This window comes from Musa acuminata, chromosome BXJ3-4 (genome assembly GCF_036884655.1).
Source record: "Musa acuminata AAA Group cultivar baxijiao chromosome BXJ3-4, Cavendish_Baxijiao_AAA, whole genome shotgun sequence".
Lineage (NCBI taxonomy): Eukaryota > Viridiplantae > Streptophyta > Magnoliopsida > Zingiberales > Musaceae > Musa > Musa acuminata.
In genome coordinates this window covers 43,209,697-43,235,981 of record NC_088352.1, presented here as the reverse complement: position 1 = coordinate 43,235,981, position 26,285 = coordinate 43,209,697, and the positions used below count along the sequence as shown (strand labels likewise).

At 38.5% G+C, this 26,285-nt stretch overlaps 3 protein-coding genes across 5 annotated transcripts; 2 read left to right on the top strand and 1 right to left on the bottom strand.

Annotated features, from left to right (window-relative positions):
* Positions 1 to 643: 643 nt before the first annotated feature.
* Positions 644 to 11,540, top strand: LOC135637195 (rab GTPase-activating protein 22-like). Its single transcript, XM_065149720.1, has 11 exons — positions 644 to 986; positions 1,654 to 1,749; positions 3,231 to 3,334; positions 4,475 to 4,722; positions 5,229 to 5,351; positions 5,591 to 5,679; positions 7,399 to 7,504; positions 7,955 to 8,052; positions 8,937 to 9,197; positions 10,100 to 10,183; positions 11,209 to 11,540. Exons 1-11 carry the CDS (start codon positions 894 to 896, stop codon positions 11,221 to 11,223), a joined length of 1,317 nt encoding a protein of 438 aa, XP_065005792.1. The 5' UTR covers positions 644 to 893; the 3' UTR covers positions 11,224 to 11,540.
* A 998-nt stretch (positions 11,541 to 12,538) lies between these two features.
* On the top strand, positions 12,539 to 15,376 carry LOC135636798 (protein translation factor SUI1 homolog 2-like). 2 transcript variants are annotated; one of them, XM_065148850.1, is made up of 5 exons: positions 12,539 to 12,695; positions 14,331 to 14,424; positions 14,532 to 14,737; positions 14,830 to 14,883; positions 14,975 to 15,376. In XM_065148850.1, exons 2-5 carry the CDS (start codon positions 14,388 to 14,390, stop codon positions 15,017 to 15,019), a joined length of 342 nt encoding a protein of 113 aa, XP_065004922.1. In that variant the 5' UTR covers positions 12,539 to 12,695; positions 14,331 to 14,387; the 3' UTR covers positions 15,020 to 15,376. The 2 variants fall into 2 exon arrangements, with proteins under 2 accessions (XP_065004922.1, XP_065004923.1); XM_065148851.1 differs by lacking the exon at positions 12,539 to 12,695 and adding an exon at positions 12,709 to 12,836.
* A 776-nt stretch (positions 15,377 to 16,152) lies between these two features.
* Positions 16,153 to 17,381, bottom strand: LOC135585750 (uncharacterized). Of its 2 annotated transcripts, none has more exons than XM_065148848.1 (5): positions 17,245 to 17,381; positions 16,979 to 17,167; positions 16,790 to 16,877; positions 16,543 to 16,687; positions 16,153 to 16,452 (listed from the first exon to the last, which is right to left on the bottom strand). In XM_065148848.1, the coding sequence occupies exons 1-5, from the start codon at positions 17,281 to 17,283 to the stop codon at positions 16,368 to 16,370; spliced, it is 546 nt and encodes a 181-aa protein (XP_065004920.1). In that variant the 5' UTR covers positions 17,284 to 17,381; the 3' UTR covers positions 16,153 to 16,367. The 2 variants fall into 2 exon arrangements, with proteins under 2 accessions (XP_065004920.1, XP_065004921.1); XM_065148849.1 differs by having other exon boundaries at positions 16,979 to 17,186; positions 17,245 to 17,375.
* Between the last annotated feature and the right edge of the window lie 8,904 nt (positions 17,382 to 26,285).

The window sequence follows — 26,285 nt, the reverse complement described above, 5'->3', positions numbered from 1 at the left end:
TATAATAAATTCTGTTTTATCGTATATATTAGTAATTAATAAGATCATTTAATCCCATATTGATTGAAAAGTATAAAAACTAAAGACTCATCGGTCTCTGTTATCCTTGAAAGGTATTTTTTTAAGTTCATATGTTCTGAAAAGATAAATTATCGTACCAACCAATCAAATGGTCCTTATCAATAACTAATAAAAAAATTTATGATAACTCTATGAACTATAATATAAGAGGACAGGTAATGACCTTCCCAAATATATAATATAAGAGGGCCGACTTTATGCATTCATCTTCGATCAATATACATTTATATCATAAATATATGTACACCATCAAGAAAGGACTTGGAAAAGTGGCAAGCCAACCTACATCTAATCGATACAGCACTCACTCGTCTCTCTTTGCAATGACCTCAGGATCTCCTACCATACCATAATAAGAGAGCGTATACAAACATTGTTCCCTTGGTTTTAGCGAGTCTCTTCACGCAAAGGGCAAAATAATAATAATAATAAATAAATAAAAGCAAAGACAGAGGGACCGAGTTGGGCGGCGTTGGAATTGGTCGTTGTTTTTTCCGTGTCTTAATTTAAGCCTCTTAATCACTTAAATTAGCGCAAGTCCACGCGAGGCCATTACGGACCTGTCCAATCTCCTCAGCTATACGCGGGTGTCCCCTCTCCCTGCCTCCCTCCCTCCCCCTTCCCCCCATATCAATCCCTCTTCCGCCCACCGCTTGATCTGGGTCCCTTCCTCGCGGCGGTGCGTGAAGCTTGAACCTTTTTGGAGTTCGATCGGTGATCGAGGGGGTTCGGGGGCGGGATCACCGGTTCGTGTAGAAGAATTTGTGGGTTTCTTTTGGGAGTTTGGTGTTGGCTTTCGTTGGTGAAGGTCGATGATGTGGAGAGACAGCGGAGTTCCGGCGGATTCTTTCTACGAGGCTCGGACCGAGTGCGCCGAGGGTCCCAAGAGCAAGTTCAAGATTAAGGTCTGGTTTGGTTTGATCCTTCTTTCCCTTGATCTGATTGTACAAAGGAAATTTTTTTGGGTCTCTTGATTTGGGTGCTGGCTCAAGACCTCTTCCTTTTCTTTTTCGGTGTCAAATGGAATCAGGACGTTTTAGCTTTCCCGAATGGCCAGCACTTAATAACGAACATCCATCATGTTGAGCTCATCTTAGATATTCCCTTCCTTTGCGATCGAAGATAGACTTAGGGGGTTGAATGCTAAACATTGTCTGGAAGGATTTAATTTTTCCCATTAAATACTCCTCTTTAATCGGAGTATGTGATATATGAAGCCACACGTCAAAGAAATCATAACAATTTTGGTAATTTCAGAACTTGCTGAGGGAGGACATTAGGCATGTTCACTGTTTCTCTCTTTAGCGAATTCAGGTGGGTCCTGCCCTCTTTTTCCTCAAAGATTGTTTCTCTTTTTAGCATTACCAAGTCACTTGAAAGTCTGTGTGAAGATCGTGTGATTCATATAGGCAGAATGAAACCTTTCCAAGAATTGTTTTCAAATGGTTAGTTTTTCAAAAAAATTAACATGAAAGACCATTTTGAGTTTCATTGTTTTTATCCTCGACCATCTTTGTCTATAAATGTTACGGATGCTTCCCTTAAAGAAGTTGTTCTAATTTGTTCATGTAGGCTGGAAAGACTCTAAGTGCACGAAGATGGCATGCTGCATTCACTCCAGAAGGTTGCTTGGACATTGCTTCGGTCCTCAGTCGGATACAGCGAGGGGTATATATCATCTTTTCCTTGTATGCCAAGCATGAATAATAGATTAGAAAAATTACTCTATGCTTTCTTATTCAATGCACCGATACCATCTCCATGATAGGCTTTTATTGGCATGATGTTACGTATTCATGTAGCCCCCTATAGTTCAAGGATCATTTATCCTACTTTAGCTTGTTAAATGTATTTTCAATGTTGATGTATTACTCGGCTGTTAATTGTACAGTATGTCTTATGGACAATAATATTATCTGATGTCTAATATTGATAGCCATCTGAAAATATATATACCAATTCTTTCGGCAGTTAGATTCATTACAAAATGCAATCTCAGGATTCTTCCAGATTTAGAAAGACAAGGTTTTCTACGATATTATTATTTTCTTGGGAGTGGCTTAATAGTAACATAATTATATAATTTTCTGATGCTGATAAACAAAAGCATATTGAGAATATTTGCACATCTGATTTTTGAAAGGGACCATAGGATCTTCCTTTATGAGAGAAATGGTGAGCCTCCTGCTCTTTTAATCAAGGCAGTGCCTCTTCTGAAAAAAGAAAGGTTTAATGTTTCTTGATAGCCATGTGACCTATGGGTCTTCTGAACAATTAGTCTAAAGTGTTATCCTTTGAGATAAGACCTTTGAGATTGCAAAGAAATAATCTTTATCCTTTGAGGTGATATGCACAAGGAGGTTTTGTGGCCAAACAATGGAGACATGAGTTGATAGTCTAGTTCTTATCAGTTGGTTAGGGTAATTGCAGCAAGCATCTGGGCATTAACTGCCATTAAAGATAATATGCCATGATGCTGGCAGTACACAAGGCACAATCAGCAATGAAGAAAGAGGGAAAGAAAATATGGGAAGAAGAATTTTTTTCTTGCACCCTCAGAAGTTAGTACTACTATGAGACCCATCACTCTCACTATTGTGTTACTTAAACAATTCTTAAATGTTAATATCACATGACAGCTATGCTAATGGTTTAATGGATTTTGAATCTTGTAGAAGTTTATATCTAAGCTATGTTAGTGCTTCTTTAATAAGAAATATTGGTGACTTGTCTCTCTTTAAATATTGAAAACCATGTCGCTAATGTGGACCACACTATATTAACTTATAACCGGTTAAAAGCCAGCTCAATGGTTGGCTTATCAGCTGACACCATAGGCCAATATTGCTGTCTTATCTTTATCATCAACTTCACCTTGCCTTCGAAACACCTCTTGACATCATTAATAGTTCAACATGAAGACCTTTTCTAATGAACAAAGTGTGCAATCAAACCATGCAGTTCAGTGATTTGGATAGTCTAATTATTTATTTGACTTTTATTGACCTGTTTTGGTAATATCTTAGTATCAAGGGGTCAATTTGCATCCTCATTCGAAGAAAAAATAAGATACCTGCTGAGATATAAATACTTGTGTCTTTAATATAACTGACTTCGTAAAGTTCTCTTTAAAATTCTTCCTTGATTAGGGTGTTCATCCTTCAATACGAGGAGAGGTCTGGGAGTTTTTAGTTGGATGCTTTGATCCTAAAAGCACCTTTGATGAACGAGAGCAGCTGAGACAACATCGGAGGTAGCACTCGTACTTGACTGTAACTAGTTAATAAAGGAAGATAGGGATGGTTGCATGTATTATCTGTTTAATTATGCATTTAGCATACTACAAATGTCGTACGAGTTTGTTTTGATGAGCAAGTATCCTTTTGAGGATTCTGGCTTCCATCTTTTCATAAATATTTTTTCCATGCGGCTGAGACAACTAACTATAAATGTTGTACAAGTTTGTTTTATTATCTGTTGTTTCTTTTTTACAATTTGTTTACTCAATGTTTTAGTCTTCAACTATTTCCTTAGTGTAAAATAGCGTTTAGATGATTAGGAAGTGCCATTCATGAGAATTCTTGGTTAGATAGGCTTCATCTCTGCTCTATTGAGTGACACAATCTTACAGAAGTTGCATTACTCTATATAAATTGTCATCAGATTTCCTTTAGGATGGAAATCTATTATCTGTATTGCAAGCATTTTTAAATTGTGAAGCACTTGACTGGTGACAGAAAAAACGAGTTCTGTCAGTACGCTGTGGTGATGCTTGTGACCTTTTAACCATTTTGAATAGCAAGTGGTGCCGTCCCAAAAGAAAAGATAGGTAGCCTCCATATGCTTAAGCTATGTTATGGTTCTACTCCTGTTCAAGCTGTTCCTTAGCTTTGGCTTTACTGGGAATTAAGAAGCTTTTTTTTTTAATTTAATTGTCAAACATTTCCATTCTTGTATAATAGTATATTATTGGAGTGTTAGTTTTGCCCTTGTACCAACCTAAATTGGTGACAACTCTTTTTCTTGTGATGATATGTCAGCAGCATAGCCCAATGATTATAATAGAAGAAATCTTATCATAGGCTTGTTCCTACTTGAGAGATTTTAGACCATGCAAAAAGTTTTTGGGGTGAATTTTCTGTTTTCATTTTGGAGGACACAATGCTAGTAATTGTCGTAGAAGAACTTTCATAAGTGAAAATAGAAATGCTTATCAGTAACCAGAAACAAGAATATAGTAGCCACAGCTTGCCCACCTGCTGATCAATGGATTTGGTACATGCCATTGTCTGAGTTTCAATTCCATGCTGACACGTGGATGTTGACGGCACAAAACTGACAGAGTTTAGTATTTCTATGCTCTCCAGCTTAAAAGATTTCGTTTGTCATGCAGAGTGCAATATGCTAGATGGAAGGAGGTGTGCCAAGAGTTGGATTCTCATGTTGGCAGTGGAAGAATTATCACAGCTCCAGTAATCACCGAGGATGGTCAACCTATTCAAGATCCTTTAGTTCTCCAGGAAGCCAACCCCAGCCATATTCCATCTTCTAGGGAACAAGCTACTGGTGGTTCTGAAAGCAATACACATTTTTGTTTGGATAAGCAAATAATTGAATGGAAGCTTACACTACATCAAATTGGTATGAAGTAGCACTTTCCTCAGTTTTATGTTTCTTTAAATGTTGTGTCATATTCTATTTCTAGCATGCTATTCTAGTCATTTTACAAACTTAGGTGACATCATATCTTCCCTAGTTGGGCCCGTAAATGTACAGTATGCGGATTACAAAATGAGCAGATTTGGAGAAATTTGGTTTGATAAATTCTAGAAAGATGAATTTGATCCATTATGGTGGTGGTTTACTTTAGACTAGATATTTGGCTATGGTGCCCAAGTGTCAAGAGCTAATTCATTTTGAAACAATAATAATAAAAATCCTTTATCTAGACACTCTTAACTGTTGTGACTTTTGCAAAAAGAAATAGAGAAAATATATACAAATTAACAAAACTTTTGAGAAGCTGTTCCATATTATTATTTAAGAAATATATTCTTCGAGAATCATTTCATATAACACAATGAAAACTTCTGCTTAACTGTTATATTAAACTTACCTGACTCGTGAATTTATACTTGTTACTACAGGTCTTGATGTACTTCGGACAGACAGAACTCTGGTGTTTTATGAGAAGAAAGAAAACCTTGCAAAGCTTTGGGACATCCTTGCTGTTTATGCCTGGATCGACAAAGATGTTGGCTATTGTCAAGGTGGTAACACATTCAACAAAAAATTGTTTTTTTTTTCACTCTTATTTTATTCCATAGAGTCTCATGAAATGTTTACACTTTTTGAATAAAAAAAAAGGAGCATGCCCTTAGTTTCATATGAGGATCGTGCTGAAATGTTTCTTCTCTTCCTTTTTCTTTTTCTCAGTAGGAATTGGCATGGTGTTCTTGTCTAATAATTTTCACAAAATTGCTAATATAGTTTGTAAACTTAATATCAGGGATGAGTGATCTTTGCTCGCCAATTATAATTCTTCTTGAAGATGAAGCAGATGCATTTTGGTGCTTTGAGCGTTTGATGCGCAAACTGGTATGTGTATTGGTTCCTACCTTGCTTCTAATTTATCAGTCTTTTGAATAATGCTGCAGCATTTGAATTTTGAGGAATTTCTGGCAAGCACATAAATCTCCCAAATATTTCTCATTATATTGAGCTGGCCTTGAAGGATAGATTGTAGTATATACTATATAGATCCTTTTTTCTATTGTTCTACAATATGCTAGAATGCGAGATACTGAAGTCTATTAAACAAATATCTAGTCTGAAATGCAGTGTTATTGACTTCCTGTTCTGCGAAGATGGTTCTGTCATCAACAGAATGTCCATACTGGAAACATAGCCGAACTGTAAACTTGGAAACCATGGATGATAACTTACTGTGCTTTCATGTTTGAATTGACAAATTAATATTCGGTGTTTATGTTTGATAACAGTGAACTTTGGGATCTAGGAAGAAAATTGTCATATGATCTTCCAATGATAGGACCAGTGATTGCAAAAGGCGCTCGGGCGCTCGCCTAGGCGCTCCGGCGAGGCGAGGCCCGAGCGCCTCGCTAATGTCCCAGGCGGCGCGCTTCAAACAGGCGCCGCCTGGGCGCTCGCCCGAGCCCAGGCGCTGGGCGCTTCGGGCGAGCGCCTGGGTAAACCAAGGCGACCGAACCAGAATTTTAGGTCTGGTTCGGTCCTGGTTCGGTTGTTAGTTGGTTCAATCGAACCAACTAAACCGATATAACCCCAACCCTAACCCTAACCCAACACTAACCTGCTGCCGCTGCCGCTCTCGATCCCGATCCCGATCGCGATCTCGTCGCTCGCTGCCACTGCTCGTGCCTCCTGCGAGCCCTCCCGCTGCTCGCGCCTCCCGCGAGCCCTCTCGCTGCTCGCATCTCCTGCGAGCCCTCCCACGAGCCTTCCCGTTGCTCGCACCTCCCTCGAGCCCTCCCGCTGCTCGCGCCTCCCTCGAGGCCTCCTGCTGCTCGCGCCTTCCACTCCCTTTCCCTTTCTCGCTGCCGCTGCCGCCGCTCGCCGCTGCTGCTGTCGCCGCTTGCCGCCGCTGTTGCCGTCGCTTGCCGCTGCTTCGTTTCTCCATCAGGCTCAATATACTCTTAATATTAAGTTTTTTTGAATTTTGAAATGATTAATTTCTGTTAATAGATTAATAATATTATTTTAATTTTAATGTTGTTAATTTTTATTTATTTGAAATTATTGTTATAATTATATTTTATATTTTTATATTTTAGATAAGTTTAAATAATTATATTATATATTTTTTATAATTATATTATATATTTTTATAATTATATTATATATTTTTATAATTATATTATATATTTTTATAATTTAGCGTCTCGCTTCGCTCGGGCGAGCGCCTAGCGCCTCGGGCATTTGTGGACCTTGGCGCCTTTTGGTGCCTAGCGCTTTTTAAATCACTGGATAGGACTTAATTAAACTAATGGAGGTCAGATTTTTCTCACACAGTACCTCATTTTGTGGTCATTATATGGCTTTAAAGGTCCTAGACTTGTGATCTTGCTAGTGATATGTAGCACTCTGTCTTAGTCTATCTTCTTCCAGAAGTATCTAGCATACATTCACTATTATTTATCAGGATCTGATGCACATTTGATTAATATATCCTAGAAATAAACTATTTTTGTACTGAATTAAAATGCTTCTGGATAGTAGTTTTCTTTGACACTCTTGTTAACAAGTCTTTTGATCGGTTTGCTATTTGAAATTTTAAAGCGAGGAAATTTCAGATGCACTGAGAGATCTGTTGGGGTGGAGAACCAACTTCAAAGTCTTGCATCAATAACGCAAGTTCTGGACCCAAAGCTTCATCAGCATCTAGGTATATGACACAAGTTAAAGTAGAGCATAGTTGCATTCAGAATATTGTATTATGTGCATTAAGATATTTGGATAAAAGTAAATATTTGCTTCTTCTTTTCATATTTGCTCATCTAAAACTCTCAACATCATAAAGTAAATGTTTTTCGTATGTTGTATGTTTTGGACACATCACTTTGCAGATACCGATGAAAAAGTGATTGATGAATGATTGCCAGGAAATATTAAAATGTTATATTGAATACAACATTGAAGTTTGCATTGTCCACAGTATAAAATCAACATTAAAATGGTAGCACTGAAGTTTCTTTTATTGTTTTTTTTTCTTCTAAGGTTAGCTTTTATCAGTTGTATGGTTAATCCTATGTCTTTGGTGTTATGGCTGTCTCATTGTTTCTACTTTTTCCCCAATAATGGAGGTGCTAATTCAATTTGTGTACTTGTTGAACAGAATCACTAGGTGGAGGTGATTACCTCTTTGCGGTTCGCATGTTCATGGTATTGTTCCGTCGAGAATTATCCTTTGGAGATTCTTTGTATCTTTGGGAGGTATTGAACACCATAATTAAATCTCCTTGAACTGTATTCTCATATGTCTATGTGGTTCATAACTCCATTCGCTGTTGCCAAAATTCTTTTGTGGCATTCCATGTGTTTCACATTTTCTCTGAGTCTACGTTATCTCGACAATAAGCTTCTGCTTTTATATGGGACATGTTTGTTCCTTTAATTAGAATTGGAAGTCAAACTGTTATAATTAAATACACTTGTCCAAATGTATCTCTGATTTTCCATCTTAAGCAACTATTAAATAGTTAGAGTTGCCTGTTTTTGGAACAATTACAGGTTTATTTGTTCAGAAGGTGGTTGCTGATAGATAAACTACTTATTTCTTAACACTTTATAACTTCCACTTATTTCTTAACACTTTATAACTTCCTTTGAGGTACTAGATGCTTTTTCTTATGCTATATGGATGTTATACTGTGTACAAACATGATAAGGAATTAATATAGAACACAAATCCAATAAATTCTCAGATTGAAGTTATTGATAGTAGCTCCTAAAGTTAATATATATGGCTCCTTGTGGATTGTCTTCCACCACGCTGTTGCTTATATTCGCGGATAGTTATATTCCTTTCACTAACACCTTTGTTATCTACTTGGCTACATAATATTAGCTTTCACAGAGGAGACTTTATTGCTGCAGTAAAATTTGTTGCTATCTAAATAAACTAAGAGCCCAATAACTTGCATGGAGCAAGCTTAGTCACATGGTTCAAAGCAGATGCTTTGCTAGTAATAGTCACTAGATTTATGTAGTTTATTTTTTTTGTTCCCAATGTAGGACCATAGGGTACTAGACACTTTTTTACATGTTTAATGGTATAATTTATACACTAATGATATATATGAACTTTTTTCATACAGATGATGTGGGCTTTAGAATACTATCCTGATATGTTCTCTATGTATGAAGAGCCGGAGTTGGCCATTGAGACGAATGAGACGTCTAAAGGGAAAGTTAAGTCAATACGTCAATTTGGGAAGTTTGAAAGGGAGAATATCAAGAATGGATCTAAAGGCTCTGAAACTCCTTTGCCAATCACTGTTTTTCTTGTTGCCAGTGTTCTCAAGGAGAAAAGTGCAAAGCTATTGCAGGAAGCACGTGGTTTGGATGATGTTGTTAAGGTAAGGAATTACACATCTCTATTGATATTCAATGGCTGCTTAAAGTTAATGACCATATATATAAGCACAGCTAACTTATTATCTGGAAAGCAAAAACACACAATTTTAAAAGTATTTTTATTATCTGAAACAGGTTCTTTTCCCATTAACCAAACAGTTTAAAATTTGGTCTTCATTAATGAAGTTTAAATGGGCATTAACTAAATTTAATTGGTCATTGCGACCACCCATTCCTTGATAACAATGAATATATTTATGAAGCTATTTTCTGATGTGTGCTAAATACATAGGATTCTCCAAAGTGATTGACATATACTTTCAAGATTAGACAGTTAGTGTCAGTTTGCAATGCAAATATTGAGAACTGAAGGTTTTATCAAAGTAGAACCAGAAATAAGTAAATTGATTGTTAACTAGTGATAGAGTATAGTGAATAAACTGAGTTGCACATAAAATCAGCTGAAGAGAGAGATTTGGAACTTTAAAAAAAGGAACTCCAGTTAAATTGTTGAAAGTGATCAGTACACTCCTACGAAATAAATTATTTGGATATGGAACATCGATTTTATATAGTAACTGAAAAGTAGATCGAAGGCCCACCAATCGCTAACTAGGAATGGTGGGTTATCCAAGAGGCTTTCTTGTAGGTAAATGGTTGTGGTGCTGCTATGCACATGAAGGCTTAGTGCATCATGTAATACACATATATAAGGAACTCAAAGGAAGGGATTTGATATAAAAAACTATAAAATAGATTGAGTGAAGTATTTTGTCTTGTTCATTAACATTCTTCACATATTAAATATAGTTAAAAGTTTTGCAAGTCCTTACAATTTTTTAGGAGAGAACACTATTACTCTACTTTCCTTATTTAACCCTCAGTTGATGTTGCTTTGGTTCAGATTTTAAATGACGTAAGTGGAGATTTAGATGCAAAAAAGACTTGCAGCCATGCAATAAAGCTTCACAAGAAATATTTAAAAATGGTAAGCACATCTTTCAAGTAGATTGTATTATGTTTATTTTTGTCTTCTTGCATTTAGTTGTCCTTGATTTTCTTGGTACTGGTAACAGTAGAGTACCATATATATCTAAGAAGCATGTTCCGCTTTACATTTTATCAATGCCATGGTGACAAAGATGATAGTTAGCACATATTAGGCCTGCCTTTCAGATTAGAATGCTGGACTACTAATTTTAAAAACATGAGCATTCAGCAATTTCTTTTTGGGATAGAATTACATCTTACTAGTTGTGATTTCCTTTTGATATCATCGAATGTACTTCATTCGTGCTCATTTTTAAGAACAACACCTTTTTCTTTGCTTCCTTTAATAGAAAAAGGAACATCAGAGGACACATTGGATCAATAATGTTTGCTAAAGGCAGTCCAGTTTTATCTGACCATGTAGCTGCCTCTATTCATGGACTTATAGGGATTAATATTTATCATCATCATGGTTTTCCATTAGATATCATTTTGTTTCATGCTTGTTCCATGAAACAAAAGAACCATTCTTGTTCCATGCTTGACTTTGTTTCTGGTAATTAATGATGGACAGATTTTCCATAATAACCTTATTTTCTTTATCTTATTTTAAAAGGCATTTTTATTCATTATAGTAGTACTATCTTGTTTATGAGTTCCAATTTATATCCTATAGAAATCATGGGAAATTTGTCAGGATAGTTTTGCATTTACATCACTATCATATCAATCTTGTTTACTCATAATTGTATGTGTTGCGATTTTAGCCTTTTCTGGGTAAAATCTTGTGATAGAAAGTGAACTTTAGAAAGCTCCTGTATTTTATATCTTTAGACATTATTCCTGAAGTTGAAAAACCCAGGTTGTTCTTGGTACTACTATACTTTTATTCATGTACAACAAACACCGTGAGAGTTTCTCAATCATCAATTTCCTCTATGAGTTTATCTTTATTAGATTGGAAATATGTTCTAATGTGACATCTGAAAATACCATTGTTCCTGTGACCTCTCACAAATGCAGGCCAAGAAAACATAGTTTTTGGTGCATATAGATTCCACAGATAGGGTTGATTCCAAGCAGCATCACCATGCGAGGTTTACTTGACTTGATGAATAATAATTGGACGGAGGCCATCTCACTTGATCTGAAGCTTTCTGGAGTTATGCTTCAACCTGTTGTTGATCCTAATACATGTAAAACCATAGTCACATGCCTCATGTGTTCATCCAAACAAACCATCATAGTTGTACCACTCTCATCGATTTACAAGAAGCAAACTTTTGATGATTTATCAACTGTAACAATATCTGATTAAAACAAGCAAAATAGGTGATTTATGGCTGCATTTCCAATCTTTGTTGTCTTCTTCATCGGACTCGTAACTTCTTCCTGTAATGGTTACAGTCATATTGCTGATCACCGATGACCAGTTTGTATGGAGGAAAACTTGTTGCAGACAAGAACTAGAAGTGCCTACTCCTTAGAGAGGTCATCTGTTATATTGCTCCCAGTGGACCATTGTCGTAATTCTTTGAAGTAAATTTGGTCAATTCGGTATAAAATTGACTCAATCTTTCGCAGCAGTCTCCCAAATTAATTAGTCTCATGCAGTGACTGATTTAGGGAAAAGAGAGATGCCGACATAGTGTTTTCCCCATCTAAGGGGACACATGATAGGGCGATCGCAGCCATCCGTATTGCGATCCCACCGCCATCGAGATCGAATGTCTTGTGCCATCGTGTAGCATCTGCATCGTCCATTTCGCTTTTAAGTTCACGGAGGCGTTGATTTGAGACGATGTGGTATTGATACCGTCATGTCACGGCCATCGAGGAGGCCACATGATAAGGCGATCGCAGCCGCTCACATTGCGATCGCATCGCCATCGCGTAGCATCTGCACCATCCATTTTGTTTTTTAGTTCACGGAGATGCTGATTTGAGGCGATGTAGTATCGAGACCATCGATGTCGCGCCCATCGAGGAGGCCATATGATAAGATGATTGCAGTCGTCTATATCGCGATCCCACCGCCATCGATATTGAATACCTTGTGCCATCGCGTAGCATCTGCATCGTCCATTGGGCTTTTTAAGTCGGAGAGTTGTTGATCTGAGGCAATGCAGCATCAGACCATCTTTTCACGACCATCGAGGAGGTCACATGATAAGGCGATCGCAGCCGTCCGTATCGTGATCCCACCGCCATGGAGAGAGAGTGCCTTGTTCCGTCGCGAAGCGTATGTACCGTCCATTTAGCTTTATAGTTCGGGGAAGCGTTTGATTTTGTGAGGCGATGGCATCGAGACCATCGATGGCTTAGCGACCTAAGTACTCTTACCGCGGCGGCCGCCGCGGAATCGATTTCCGTGGTCAATATTATTATATAAAAAAATCGAATAATGTGATCCATAAATAATAGAGAAGGGGGCGAATGAGTAGCCACAAAATCTTCTTCTTCTTCTGCTTGTGATTGCAGCGACAGGCGTGTTCAATAACCTCTGCGAGGTGATATATCAAAGATCCGATCTTTTCTTCCTTGTTTATGTCGACCAAAAATATCCCTTCTTTGATGCGTTCGATTGGCTGATTCGGTCATGAACTCAAGGGCTTTTACGGTTGTTTTGCTGATTGATTTGGATTTGTGGTGTATGTCTTGACCTTGTTGACTTTCCTTCTGGTGATCCTTTTGGTATCCGATTCGATTTATTCAGACTAGTGCCGCCTGATGGGATTCCCTGCGGATCAGCAATGGAACTTTTTATTGGGAATATAGGTTGTTTGGTGAAACCTAGCGGGTTAAAAGATACAAGAGAAAGATATTTCTTTGAATCAAAATAGATTAGTTTGTTTATTTCTTTTTTATCATGTTTATGTTTGAAGGGGAATATCACAAGCAAAAGAGACTGGTTTTAGGGACAATGAACCATTTTGAGGATCTGAAGTTTGTTTTAAGGACAAAACTAGTCATTTTACTTTGCTTATAGTTTCTGCCCATATGGCAAAGATACAAGAAAGAATATTTTGTTCTGCCTTTTGTGGTATTTTAGTTTGTGTATGTGCTGTGAGTTAGAAAGCTAGTAAAGATCCTCTCTGAGGTGTTCTTCGTTATTGCTCTGCTTTTTGTTGCATCACTTGAACCCTTTTGTTATCTGAAGCAATAGTCTGGTGCACGTTGTCAATAGTTTTGGTGGATGTTGATCAATATATTATTTGATGCCAGCATATCCGATATGTGAACTAAATTGCATGAATCTGACTTGATGGCATTCGAAATAGGGCTAAAGATGTGTATTTTTGTACGATAACATACTTCACCCTTGCATTTTTTTTTTCTTCCATTGATATTTCTGTTTTTGAGCCTTAAATAAAAAGAGAAAAGGATTTCTTTTAACCTCTTTGAAGATCTTAAAACATTAACCAAGATCGAGTGAAGCAGTTGCAAAGTTTATTTTAGATGTAGGCAATATGGACTGGACAACATTCTCTAGAAATGATGATGGATGATGGCTCTTTCACATTTTCATAAAATGCTTTATCACCCCATCACCCCCTATAAAATACATTGGATGTTAGTTTAACTCTATAGAATGTAACATTTTTTACACTGTTCTTTAGCAGCTGAAACTGTGATGGTAACCACTATTGCATCCATCTGAGAATGACTATATAATTTTTTTTTCTAACCTTTGAGTCTGCCTGATCATATGCAGCTATTTTTTATTACATAGTAACTCAGTTTTTCATCACATCTACTACCATTGTCAATGGAAGCAAAGCCTTAATAAGTTAACTTTGTTGCTTGTATGCCTGAGTTCATTTTCTCCTGCAGCTATGATTTGTATGACGAGTCATCCTTTTAGAGTGCTATTGTTACTTCTGTTGGGTCATTCTGTTAGATTTAGTTGCATTGTCTTTTCTAAGTTCTATGCTGTTGGTCATTTGATTGAACCCAAAAAAGATCTATTTTAATAAGCTCATAGTTTGTCATGATCCCCATATGCATGACTTCTTTTCAGTCCTTACAAATGCACCTGTGTACTAATAGCTGACTGAATGATCTTCTCCTGAAGCAAATGCAAAGCATTATTCTCTCATTGTCAACTGAATGTTAACAGTTTCTAAAAATTGCATGATTTTCAGGTTTGATCAAAGCCAGTTAGTTTTTGTTCGGTCATTCTCTAACCAGTTCCAGTGTTCATGTCTGATCTCGACGCCCAGATCCCAACTGCTTTTGGTATGTTCAGAAAGTCCTACCACCAGTCCTTGCAGATTCGTTGCACAAATAGGCAAATGTATTTATCATGCTACAACATCTTGGCAACCCTTTCTGTTCTGCTGTAGATCCTTTTGCTGATGCGAATGCTGACGACTCTGATGCTGGAACAAAGGAGTATGTGCATATTCGTATACAGCAACGGAACGGCCGGAAGAGTCTGACCACAGTGCAAGGATTGAAGAAAGAGTTCAGCTACAACAAGATCTTGAAGGATCTGAAGAAGGAATTCTGCTGTAATGGTACTGTGGTCCAGGACCCCGAGTTGGGCCAGGTATTGTTTTTCCACTTTTGTTTGATGTGCTAAAATTGAGGGCTAACTTTTGACTAATGGAATGTGTTTTTTATTTTTATTTTTTTCTTAAGGTCATTCAACTTCAAGGCGACCAGCGGAAGAACGTTTCCAATTTCTTAGTTCAGGTACTATTTAGATTTGGTCACTGTGGAAAAACTATATTCTGTCATATGGTGGTGAAATGATGGTATGTCTTTTGTCATTTTTATTGTGCAGGCAGGGATTGTGAAGAAAGAAAACATTAAAATTCATGGTTTCTAAGTAGCTGCACACCGGGCTCAATAGCTTTCCATCAAGACATACATATAGCTTGTTTCTTGTTGCATGCATTAAGACTTTGCTGTAACCATAGGAGCCCATCCCCGGATGGCTCTGGGCTCATCTATATAAACCTATTTGTCTTAAGAGCTTATTATGTTTGGATTGTGAAGAAAGAACACATTAAAATTGATGGTTTGTAAGTAGCTACATACTGTGTGCTCAACAGCTTTCCATCACGACATACCCATCATATAGCTTGTTTCTTGTTTCGTGCTTTAAGACTTTGCTGTAACTAGGAGATCCCTGGATGGCTCATCTCTATAAACCTATTTGTGTTAAGAGCAGATTATGTTTGGATACTGTTGTTGCAAACTTGAGTCTGATGTTTACTTATTAGTGATTGAGTGATGATGTTGAAGTATGTCTGTGTTCTTACCATCTACCTTCTTGTTGTCAGTGCATTGTGAACATGACTGCAGCTACTGAAAACATCGAGCTTTCAAGCCTTTTGGGTGTATGCATATGAATTGTTCATGGTGTTTCATTTGACTTGAACTAATGCTTCTTCATCCTTTCCTTTCGAGTCCATGAGTCGATTGTGTCACGCTAGATGACCTGCCGCCACGTATCTCGGCGACCAGCTCTTCTCCGCCATGGGCACAAGCCCGCCAACCTCTTCCTGGACTAGCTCGGTGTACCGAATGACGAGGCCGATAACTGCGTCGTGGTACGCCACGCTCTCGTTCCACCGTCACGAGCCGCTGCTTCGCCCGCCCCAACGTCAAGTTCTTCAACACGGTCGCCGCCGAGGACCGGATCGTCGAGGAAGGCCGCCTCAACATGAACGCGGCGGAGGATAACAGCGTCCGCCTCATCAGGGAGGTCGTGCCCGGTATGATCGTCGCTGGCATGGAGATCACCGAGATCGACAGAGCCCCAAGAATGGTATCAAAATCCGATCTTTCTTCATTATTTAGATGCAAGATTTGTTATTTCAATTATCTCGATAGCAAAGATTTAATCTTTAAATCATTCGTGTCAACGATTCTTTTCATCTCATTTACTTTAGGGAGAAGCAGAGCTTGCAGAGACGAATAGGGGCCGCCGACCTTTGGGCGATGATGATCCGGGCAGAAGGCATTGGAGCTTCATCTCCAAATAATTAGATATGCATCAAATTTTATGCACTATATACACCGCACATCTCTCTCTCTCTCCTCTCTCTCTCTCTCTCTCGTGTCTCTCTACGTATCATCCTACCAGTTTCAAACTCCTTTCTCTGTTTTCTATTCTTTTGTTTCTTGGCACAAACAAGTGGGATATGAGGGACTCAGCTGTCTTCTTCGCATCAGTTAGGATCACCAGAAGCGGTGGTGGTCATCCTGCCCATAGCCATGGTGAAATAGACTAGTATCAGTGTTCCCATGCAGGACCTGCACCCAACGCGCCGACTTGCAGTGACGATAGGGAAGCAATTTCACCGCTTAAAGCTTACAAGCATATACTGACGACACGAAGCTTACAAGGAGGCGAAGACGAACAGGACTCGCCTCGGATTGCACCACCGCGACGGCCGCAGTCGGCCGCCTGCTCTCCTGCACCGCCCTCCCGCCGCCGCAATCGCCACGTGTACCGTTCTTGGATGTTCGTCCCTCCCTGTGGGTCCACCTGCGCGGTGTTGTTTCTCTGGGTAATTTCTTGCCATGGCGAGCGAAAGACGACGTCGGCCTCCGATCACTGCCATCCATGAGAACGAAAGGGACTACTCACCTACGGTTGACAACGCGACGGATTGTCTTCCTCCGCCACCGCCCGCCTCTGATCCATTTCTTGATAGATTCTTCTTCACCTCCTTTACCTTCATGATTGTAGACATCAATTAAGCTTCATGATGCATCCCTCTTCCAATCCATGATGCTGGAAGGGAAAGGAGGATGAGGAGATCATCAAGAGAGTTACAAGCGATCGCGGGCTCGCAGAAGAAGGCTCCCACCGTTCAGCTGCATTAACGATGAGTTCTTCGACGTTGAGAGCGACGAAACCATCTCCCGGTTTACTGCTATCTTCACCATCGAAATCCATGCCCGAAGCGTGCAGTTTCGACTCTTCGACAGATGCAGACGACTCCGAGAGATCCTCTTCAGATTCCTGTGGATTACTCATATCTCTGATTACAGTATCAGTATGCATGAAGCAACGAAACCAAAGGGAATCAGCAGACTCACCAACTGCAGCGTATCCATTTGTTGGATAGCTGAAGGCATGGCTTAAGACATCTTCTTAGAAGACCTCTCACTTCGTCTAGTGCACAAAAACCAGAAGAGCAAAAACCAAAGAGAAGCATTTTGATGCTCCTTCCCACGCCATCCGGTCACAATCAATCAATTTGGTGTGCCAATGACTTGGGAACTACACATGATTTCGACCAGGGCATATGACAAAATGTGATTTGATTTGAGGTGTATATTAAAGCTGTTCCTTCATAATTAAGGGAGTATAGCAACAGTAATATGATGACCGACAAAGTGAGAATCAATTGACTGACTCGTAAGTTGATAATCTCCGTGTGTTAATATTTTGATATTGGAAGGAGAGTTGGATGTCGTAGGAATAACTTTCTACCACTTCTCCTAATGAGCGCTCCAGTGAGGAGGCACTACCGATGGCCCCTAGCCCCTTCGAGTAGAGAGGATATGTACCTCTTTCAACAGAATGATGCATCAACCTCGGCCTAGATGCCAGAGCCCTATTGGCGTTTTCTTAATGACCCAAGACTTGTCCCTCTTTGGCTGGGAGTGAGCTTTCTTTCTTAAGCCTTGCTCAGCAGGTCCAAACCCTCACTAGCGTGATGCAAGTTATCGTCCCACTCCTCCCTCGGTTGACTCAGTTAATGATTTCGGCACAACGGCCTCACTCCCCTTCGGTCGTTGGCTGCACATCCCACACTTGAAGCTCAACCGGAGAGTCCACGCCTCACCTTCCAAGAACCTCCTCAATAGGAAGTGACCGATAGTGCTGCACTACACCCTTTGACAATGGCACAACGCTCTCCCAAGTTGCACCCAAACTCTGCTAGAATCCGAGGCTTAGTTTGTTGATTCCTAGGAACACCTGATAAAGGCATAGCTCTAAGCCATAAACTAGAGGCTAGATGAGGTTCAGCACGAACTCTAGCACCCCCATAGCAATCCCGACATGCCCCACGTATTCTTCTTTATTCAGAGCATTCAGGAGGAGCCCATCCCGACCAGCTTTCACCTTCCGAGTTTGGAAACCTTCGATGGAGGCTCTAACCCTGTAGAACACACTACGTTCCGGGCCCAAATGTCTATATTTAACACTTTGGATGCTCTGATATGTTAAACGTTCTCGATGACACTAAGGTGGGTCGGTACAGTCGTCTCAAGCCCCTTTCAATTACTTCTTTTTTGCAACTCACCAGAGAGTTCGAGCTCCACTTCCTTACTAACGTGTGATCAAAGCCCTCAGCTAATGTCCTACTTGGGCTTAGGCAAAGGGAGGACGAGCCCATGTTCGGCTTCATCACCCAATTTGTCGGGGAGATTCAAGAGATTCAAGATGTCCACCCCTCATTAATAATCCAGGTCTTCATGATGGGCCTAAGGCTTACCCACTTTTTCCGGTTGTTGGTCGAAAGACCTCCCACGACTATCCCAGAGATGCTATAGAGGGTCAACTAGTACACATTAGCCAAGGCCATGATATCGGGACACTAGGAGGAGGGAAGCAGGAGAGCACGCCATGAACCTCGGTCTCGACCCTAGAGTTATCTCGGAGAAGGCATCCTTGAACAAATGATTGATGGGAGAGAACCAGGCCACTCCCTCACAACATGACGAGGACAGAGATTTTTCTCTAAATAAAGGAGAAGGGCCTACTAAAGGAGCCTAGACCCATGAGAGGATCTCTAGAGTAGAGAAACAAATCCAAGTACTATCGTTTTCACCGTGACTATAGATATGACATCAAAGAGTGTCGGGATCTAAGGTATCAGATTAAGGAGCTCATCAGGAAAGATCACTTGACAAGGCACATAGGCCAGCCCCAAGAGCGTTTGCCCCATCCCCGAGGATCCGTGGAAAAGTAGATTGATGTCATCTTTGGGGGGCACACTTCTAGAGGTGAAAGCTCCTCGGGTTGGAAAGCCTACGCTCGGACCTCCTTAGAAAAAACCTCAAGGATCAAAGAAGCGCCTAGGATCATCTTCGGAGAAGAAGATGCATGCCACCTAGATCCCATCCATGACAATGCTTTGGTAATCTCTGTTTGGATGGCCAATGCTCTTATCAAGAGGGTGATGATTAATACTGGCAACTCCGTCGACGTGCTTTATCTCGACGCCTTTCGGAAGCTAGAGTTAGCTATTAGTGACCTCTCTCCAATGTTGTCCATGTTGTTAGAATTTATAGGGGACCTCATCTCCCCCTCGAGCACAATCACCTTCGACGTCACCTTTGGTAAGGAGCCTCGATCTAAGATGCTACCTGCCAAGTTTGTAATGGTAGACTTTTCTTCTACATACAACGCCATCATAGCCACCCCCTCCTCAACTAATTGGAGGACGTGGTCTCCATGTATCACATGATGATGATTAAGTTCCCCACCCGGGATATCATTGGTGGAGTACAGGGTGACTCTCAAGAATCTATACACTGCTACTTGATGATAGTTTCACTTTCCAAGAAGAAAGCAAAACCAGCGAAATCCTAGGAATCCTCTCGCCACAAAATTGCTAGTCATAGGTACCCTGCAAGCCAATCATGTGAGTGATGGCATGTGTGACATGATACACATTCTTTTTGCTTATTATATTATTTGATATTTTATCACTTTATCTTACATATTGCATATATTGTGATGTATGTGAATCCGTGCAATGATAATCGGATCGTGATGAGATCACGATAATAATACTAATTTGCCTTTAAACATAAATCCTAAATAATCTCGGTTATAGGTCACTCAAGAGGGACATTGAATGATCAGATAGACTAGTGTGTTATACACCCGTTCATATGATAGAGGCGGCTGGTCTCATAGCTGCTTGTGTGAGGATACTAGGGATACCGCATAGTTGCTTATTGGAGAATGAGTTCACTAATTGATCTGCTCACAGAATGTTGGATGATTGATGATACCTTATTGTCAGACTAGTGGTGTATCTGATTTTTAGACTTGAAACACTAAGGATATCCTGTATGAGTACTCTACTCTTTGATACCCATCAGGCAGTAATAATTGTTGCCCCTGTTTCCTTCATTTACGTCAATAAATTTGACATTGAATAACCACTCTAAAGATAATAAGATAAGGCATCTTTCATATCTAAAAACTATCACAAACGTAGCCAGTAAAACAATTCTATGTGATTAAACACAATAATTCTATGTGATACCACTATTCGAAAATTACAAATCGGCATCTCATGCACAACAGAATATAAAAACAAAATCCAGATTTTCCAAAGTCAAGTGCTTAGTCATTGTGCAACGATTAGTGCATAAGAAAATTGTAAAACTAAAAAACCGCACGTATTATGTGAGAAGTGTTACATAAGGAGATCGTATATCTCTAAAATTTTTAGATTTGATAGGTGGATGAAGGAGAACTCACGTACTCTTCTTTATCGGTGATCCATATAGCAAATGTATCGACGATGCTCCTCAGATTGTTATAGGATCCCTCTCTCCACGCATACCACAAGGCAATTAGAGCTAAGGAGAAGGAGAGGAGACTGAGGAGAAAAGAAGGGGTGACCACTTGAAGTTCTAGCCTATAAACCATGTGGTTTCCCCATAGGACAACATCAAGGCCCCAAAAGCCAAAAAAGAGGTCGCTCGAATCCCTAAATGGATCAAGCTTCCAACTTACGAATGATCTTTGCCATCATTAAAGATAGTGTATAGCGAGACTCCCAAGTGGCTCACCACCTTCCAACACCTCACCAATGGCAAGATGCCACGATAATAATGAGGCAAGCCACAAGCCTAGATCCACTCTCTCACCCAAGCGATCAAATTAAGACTCGCAATAATGAAAGTCACTAAGACAAATCCACTCTCCTATCTATGGTAGTTGAATCGAGATCCGCTATGACGAAAGTCGCTATGGTGGACTGATACTAATACTCCCGCTACGGTAATCGAATCAAGACATGTTACGATAGAAGCCACTATAGTGGACTTATACTGATACTCCTACTATGATGGTCGAATCAAGACCCACTATAACGGACTAATATTGATACTCCCGCTATGGCGATTGAATCAAGACTTGCTACAGAAGACTGATACCAATAATTTCACTACGATAGTCAAATCAAGACCCACTACAGTGGATTGATTCTAATACTCTCACTACGATAGTCGAATAAAGACTCGCTATGGTGGACTAATATTGATACTCCTACTACGATAGTTGAATCAAGACTCGCTATGATGGACTAATACCGATCCTCCTGCCTATGTAGTCAAAGCCAACACCTGCTATTGGGGACTTATACTCCTGCTCAGACGTTCGAGTACTTGTCCCCAGAAGCAGAAGAAAGAGCAGGCCCAAAAGAAAACTCAACCTTCCATGTGGAAGGGGGAGGCAAAAATGGACAAAGAAACCTCCCGAAGCAGAAAGGGGAGGTCAGAAAATGAGAGAGTGAACTTTCGTACGAAAGGGGGAGAACGAAGATAGGGAAAGAGGAAAAGAGAAAAAGGTCCCTTAAGACAACACCCATTTAAAACAAAGATCGCCCCAATAAGAAAGAACAACCCATCCTAAATGGGCTTCACACCAACCACCACGATGCCAACAGTGATCACGTCACCATGCAAGAATGCAAGAAAAGTGACCCTTCGAGGCCTCAATTCAAAATTTTGAAAAATGCTTTTCCGAGGGGGGATGGGTGATAGGGATGAATCCTGGCACTCCCCAACTCCCCTTGTAAACAACACCTAAATGAAGGCCCGAAGCCACCTACTCCTTGCAACCATTGACAAGAAGTCACATCACCTACCCTGACTTCTCGAAGTAAGCCCGCAGAACCCCTCAACACCGATCACGCAACCGAGAAAATAAACCTAGCCTCACATTAATGGTCGACGGCATGGTGTGGCTTCGCCAGCCTTTTCTTCCAGACGAATGACGAGGGGACCAAGCCTTTGCCTGACCCAAAGAAGCAAGGAAGCCCGACCGGAGGCATCATCCCGATAGTCCCTAAATACTACCCCTGGGAGCATGCATTAAATGTTTTCACCACGCTGGGTAAGAGGAGCCTCAACGAAGGCTTGTTCGCTCCACCCAACACCAAAGTATGAAAGTCATGCCCGGGGCCAAGTCGGGATAGACATGCAAAAGAGACTCTTTACTCTCTTAACTCATTTATTATACTATTATCTTCTTTCCTTTTTGCTTTCTCGACTTAAGCATCAGAGGGATCAAGCCAATATATCCTTGGTGCAGGCCTGTTGTGCAGGGTCATAGCTCGGAGGTGCAGTCAGAAAGCTACCTAGTGAAGGAGATCACCCAACTCTCAAATCAAGTTTCATCGCTCGAAGACTGAGTCGCTCCTAGTGCACTACCTCTTCTTTCATCCTGCTTATTATGTCTGCCCTCCACATCATCTAGGAAAAGTCACTAGAAGAGATCTATACTTTTAGTAGAGAACCAAGGGACCAACTTATTATGTCTGCTTATTATGACGGTTAGGTGTTTAGAGAAGGTAAAAACTATTTATTTCCTTAGACAAGAATTTGATGTGGATAGAAATTTAAGCACCACAAATAAATTTCTTGTAAATTTTTTTTCATACTTCTATAATATCCGATCAAACCATATATTATCAATCGGTTGACATTTTGATGATCATGGTGCCACGTAAGCATGCCTCAGAAAGAATTTTCAAGAATGTTTCTTATTATTTATCCTTGAACAAAGAAAAGAAAGACTACTTTTGTTGATTTAAATATCGAAGGTATTATAGTATAGTTTTAAAAGATTTTTCCACTTCAAAGAATTTCCGTGGTGATAAAAAAAAGATGAGAAAGTACAATAATCTTAGTTGCACGATATTTGATTTTTAAACATGATAGCTTTCAAAATCCGAATCATATTAGGTTACCTTTTATCATATGAGGTTGACAAATTAGTTTTTATACTAATATAACACGTGATACATTGTTCCACGCCATGATATCGTTAACAATCACCATTACAGACACTATACGATGATGACCTTCACCATCAACATTTGTATCTTGTGAACATTATAATTAATAATCAATATTATTATATATTATTAGTATTATTGTCACCATCATCATTAATCATGATATCTACCATAGTACCATCAAGTTACGGGCTCCTAACTAAATCGTGATGATGACGATATCACTCTCTTCGAAAGAGGCATCATGTAATGTAATCGTGCTTGTATGTCGATGTAACTGATATAGGAATCATCATATTCTCAGTATCTTCATCATCATCAATCATGACATGGCTTGAATGCTAATTCTACTCAGCCTGACATGGCCCCGCATATGATATGGGCTCGATCAAGGTGAGATCATGGCGGAAATGCTATTTTCACGAAATTTTCTTTTCTTTCTGAAAGAAAAAATGTTAATAGTTAAGTGTTATGAATACAGACTTGCCCGCACTATCAACGTGAAGAAGTGAAACAGATTAGAGGGTCGGTCTCCTCTCCAAAAGTAAGTAAATCTAGAAATTCGAGTATGTGTGGTCAGTCAATTAATTATCTTTAAATAAATTTGTAAAGAGATTAAGAAAAATTTAAATACCATTGATAGTATTTAGGATCTATCCTAGAGTGTAATCATCCATAATTTTTCTCCTAATATAAATTAATTATCATAAATAACAGATTACTTTATTTATATTATCAATTTCTTTGTTTGTATAGTATGGTTAAGAAAATGATTAAAATTATTATTAATTAATAATTTGATTAATTAATTAAATTATTAATTGATTTATTTTATAACATGAATTTAGAAAGTAAATAGTATAAATTTTATTTTTGTGTGTGAACCATAAGAAATAAATATTATAATTCTATCTTTATATATGAAGGTAAAATAAAAATTAAATTACTGTTTATCCTTTGGGGGAGATGTTATATTCTCTTATATAAAAGAATTCCTTTGCTCTCATTTCTTATCCAGTATGGCAGTGAGAGTATCGAGAAGGGAAACCTTGTGAAAAGGTAGGATCCTTTATGTTTTTCTAATCAGTTTTAATTCATGTTTTAAAATATTTGATATTAAAATTATTAAAATTTTATACTATATAATGATATTTTAGTTTTAAAATTTTATTAATAATAAATAATAATAATTGATTTATGATGTTAGAATGATTATTTTATTTATAATAATCTATTAAGTTTAAATAAAATTTAAGATTGATTTAATTATCAAAATTTTGGATTGACATATTAGTTTTAATTTATTCAATTATATATATATTTTTTAAGAATTATGTGTGAATATGTTTGATTTAATTAGTTTTAAATTGAAGTCCATGAATGTAAATTATATAATTTATGAATTTAAATTACTTTTAAAAAATTAAAAATATTCAAATCTAATAAGAGGGATCAAATTAAGGGTCCAACTTGAGTCAAGTTGATTGATTAGATTAGCTCATATAGTCAAGTATAACCTAATATATGTAAAATATGATCGAACTCATGTGATCAAGTATGATCCAGTCCATGTGGCCAAGTATAATTCAGGCCATATGATTAGACATGACCCTACTCATATGACTAGAAATGATCGAACTTACGTAGTTAGGCATGACCAAACTCATATGGTCAGGTACGATATAACTCATATAGCCAAATATAATGCAACTTATGTTGTCAAATATGACTCAGCTTATATAGCCAAGTATGATCTAATCATATGGTTAGGCATAACCCAACCCACGAGCCAAGCATAACCTAATTCAATGATAAGACTCAGCTCAACTAATGAGTGAAGCTCAGCCTAACTATGTGACTAGTGTTAAACATATTATTACCCCTCTATCCAATCCATTATACCTTAACTTAATATGTTACCTACGACATGCATGTGTGACTCATGGGTTGATTCGGTCTAGCACTATGTGATATAGTTTATTTTTTTTTCTTTTATTGGTTTGAATTTATTAATTAATTGAATTATATTGGTACTACGAGGAAGTTGAGGTGCACACATGTTTGTAATTAAGTGCTGCACATTTTTCCCTCCTCTGACATACAAATATTATTGAAGCTTCTTTTCGTCATTTGCGTGTTCCAAGAACGGGTTACCGAAGAAGTGCAAAGCAGCACGTCAATGAGTTCATCCCACTAAAACAACAATAGAGAGAAATATTAGCAAACGCAGGCATGGCGAGAAAGCCATGTTCGTTCTCCTACGAAGATGCTTCACCTCAAAGCCCACACGCCACTTGTTTGCATTTTCCTGACGTAACCCATTGCTTATGCGGTGGATTAATTAGGGTGAAGTAAGCTTACTCTCCTAGTTGTCTCGTACATTACTTTCCTTTGCCTATGGATTGCACAAGTGCTGCTACCACTAATATATATACTACTATATTAGTTTAGCGAATGTTACTTAATTAGTTAAGATATATTATATATTTAATTATATTTTAATTATGATTATCGATTAATATAAAATTACTTATGATTGAAGAAAATAATAGAAGATAAAAAATAATTATTGTAGAAGCTTTATTGAAATAAGTTTAGGAATACATTAACATATCCCTCTCCTATTTATACACAACAGAATAGAAACATGTAGTTGGGGAAATCATTTTCCTCGATAGAATAGAAACATGTAGTTGGGGAAATCATTTTCCTCAATAGAATAGAAGATTTCTCTTAACAGAATAGATAGATTTCATTGGGGAAATCTTATCTTCTATCATGCCCTCGCAAGATAATGCTGCTTCTGTTGTTGCGACTGCGACGGCGACGACTACAGTAAAGGAGAAAGCTGATGCTGATGAGTGTAGCACTAGAGACGCCACAAAGGAAGGGAACGAACGTTGGTGCAGAGTAGTAGTGGAGAATATAGTTATCGTTCATCGAGGATAGTGGAGAATATAGTCATGTATATATATATATATATACATATATACATATATATATATATATATATATATATATATATATATATATATATATTTATTTATTTATTTATTTATATGTATATATACATGTATATATATATAC